Raw genomic sequence first — 2687 nt, 5'->3', positions numbered from 1 at the left:
AAAAGCTATTTATTTCATTTGTAGGCCTATCGTTATTTTTTTTTATTTGTGCTATCATTAGTCATTTCTTTATTTGTTCTTATTTTATTATTAACTGCTTAGCCTCCTTGTCATTTTTTATTCAGTTCAAAGTTTTAAATCAAGCTATCTCATGCTACTGCAACAAAATTACCCCACTGTAAAATCTGTAAAATCAAAAATACACTGAGTGAGCAAAACTTTGTTTAATTACCATTATAACTAGCTTTCTCACAATGTTTACATATGAATAAAAGCCTACATTAAAATCTGTCATATAAATTGGTCTCTTCATTAGAAATTAGCCTACTGATTTGCCACCATTGATAGACACATTTTTTTTTATAATATTAAAAATATCTGTATGACATTATATTCTGCAGTTCTTCCCTGTTGTACCGAATATCTATACTTTTCAAATTATCACATCGAAGTTAGAAATTCAAATATTGTGACAAAATTAATTTTGTAGGGTGCCACAAATTTGTTAAAATTTCCAAAGGGTGCCGCGACTAAAGAAAGGTTGGGAAACACTGATTTAGAAGACGAAAACCAAACAAAGTTAAGTCTGACACAGAGAAAGGGACCGATGGCCGGCCAGCCGGGGTCGTCTTTATTTAAATTTATGTGTGTTTACTTCTAACATGTTTGGTTGGTAAAATAAATGTTGTAAATTCAAATCAGAGCGTCTTCCGTGTCTGGAATGGATGTATTCTTGAGTCTATAAGGTAACAATAATATAATAAGATAACCTTGTTTGAAATGGGTTTGGCTAAAAGAAAATGTTGGTTTCGTCTATACTACTAGGTACTTATACTATATTGACTGGGTTAAATAGAATTGCATTTCTAAAAAGAGACTAAAATACAATTTTCATTGACTAAAACGTCATCAGTTTTCGTCGACTAAAACTAGACGAAAATAGTCATGGATAATTCTGAGTAAAATAAGACTAAAATGCTCAGACTTTTAGTTGACTAAAACTTGCCTAGACTAAAAAGAGTATGCCAAAAACAACACTACTCCGAACGACGCAGCAGATTCGTTCTCTTCCCAAATCGTCCCTCCCTAACATTTGCGTCTAGTTTTTATTCGTTGACGAAAATGTCAATAGATTTTCGTCATAGTTTTTGTCATTCAAAAAGAGTTTTAGTTCGATATTGTCTCGTTGTCGTCGATGAAAAAAATGTCATTGACGAAAATTATTAGTCAACGAAATTAACACTGGTGCTCGTGCGACCAACTGAGAAAGTTAGTCGCAAAAGAGCGACCAGTGGGAAGAATGAGTCTGGAGCCCTGTTGTCACACATTATTTTGTTTAGTTAAGAATCATGGGGCAAAACATCGAGAGGCGCACCTGTGGAGTGGAAGGCGCTGGGGCTGTGGATGCCGAGCTGCGTGAGGGTACAGGTCAGGTTCCCCGTGCTGCCGCTCACAGTCGGGTATCCCGGCTCGTCCGGGTCCAGCGGAGTCGGCAGCGGGGACGGGAAGTGCAGGCTGGACAGATCCGGCAGAGAGCCGCCTGTATTCAGCACCATTGGGCCGTGAGGAGCGCCGCCCTGCTGGTCCGGAGACGCAAACACACTGAACACAAACACAGCAGTGACGGGTCAGATACTGAAAACAACAAACAGACGAGGGCTGGGAAAATAAACCGATGCATCGCGAATCCAGAAATGATTCTTCATCGATTCTGAGATTTTCCGAATGCGTCGCGATTCTTTCTCGAGTGGATTCTGAGCTTAGTTTTGAACACTGCATGCTTTAGAAACAGCCGTGCTCTGCTCGTTTCCAAATCCTTACACACACTCGAACCTAAAACAATCATTCATAAGATTCGAGAAGGTTGAAGCGAATCACAAGAGTGTTCACAGTGGGCTGTGTTTACATTAATCTGGCATCATAAAAGCATTCTGAGCCGAGCCATGCATTCGGAAGATCGATCCACGAATCGATTCTGCATCGATTTATCGTCGCAGCCTTAAAACAGATGAGCAGACAAACACAAAGAGACTAAAACATTAAAAGAGGAACCAGCGTCTTCAGCGGACAGAGATAATATCATCACCACACAGTTTCAATACAAATACAAAAACTAGAAAACACATTATCGGTCAATCACTGACTCTCAGAGCGGCGCAGACACTTTATTCTCCACAACCACTGATTGCTATGAATTTTATTTGTTATGTGCTTCATTAACATCTGACTGCTGTAGCTTATAATAACGCAGCTTGCAATTAAATTAATGTATGAATATGTTCTGAAACAGAGTGAGAAACAAAGATTGACACACACAGGCAGCACTGCAGCAGAAAACCAGAATAAAAAAACCCCTTCGGTCATGAAATGCAGCCAGCCAATAACCACTTTAACCAAGTGTGTGCGTGCGTGTGTGTGTGTGTGTGTGAGAGTGTGAGAGTGTGAGAGAGAGAGAGAGAGAGAGAGTGTGAGAGTGTGTGAGAGTGTGTGAGTGAGAGAGAGAGAGCGAGTGTGTGAGAGAGAGAGAGAGAGCGAGTGAGAGAGAGCGAGAGAGAGCGAGAGCGAGCGAGAGAGAGAGAGAGAGAGAGCGAGAGCGAGAGAGCGCGAGAGCGAGCGAGAGAGAGCGCGAGAGGGAGAGAGAGAGAGCGAGAGAGAGAGAGCGAGAGAGAGAGCGCGAGAGAGAGAGC

At 41.1% G+C, this 2687-nt stretch overlaps 1 protein-coding gene across 1 annotated transcript in view; it reads right to left on the bottom strand.

Moving 5' to 3' along the window:
• Nucleotides 1-2687, bottom strand: part of LOC107690532 (CREB-regulated transcription coactivator 2-like) — a 26936-nt gene that overhangs the window by 16471 nt on the left and 7778 nt on the right. Inside the window, exon 5 of the mRNA XM_016488889.1 lies at nucleotides 1376-1602. Within this exon, the coding sequence (XP_016344375.1) occupies nucleotides 1376-1602 (227 nt within the window). The remainder of the gene's footprint in view (nucleotides 1-1375; nucleotides 1603-2687) is intronic.

The sequence above is a fragment of the Sinocyclocheilus anshuiensis genome, unplaced genomic scaffold (assembly GCF_001515605.1).
Source record: "Sinocyclocheilus anshuiensis isolate Anshui unplaced genomic scaffold, SAMN03320099.WGS_v1.1 scaffold2560, whole genome shotgun sequence".
NCBI classification, from domain to species: Eukaryota; Metazoa; Chordata; class Actinopteri; order Cypriniformes; family Cyprinidae; genus Sinocyclocheilus; species Sinocyclocheilus anshuiensis.
Note: the sequence above shows the minus strand (reverse complement) of the source record. Positions and strands in the feature narration are given on the sequence as shown.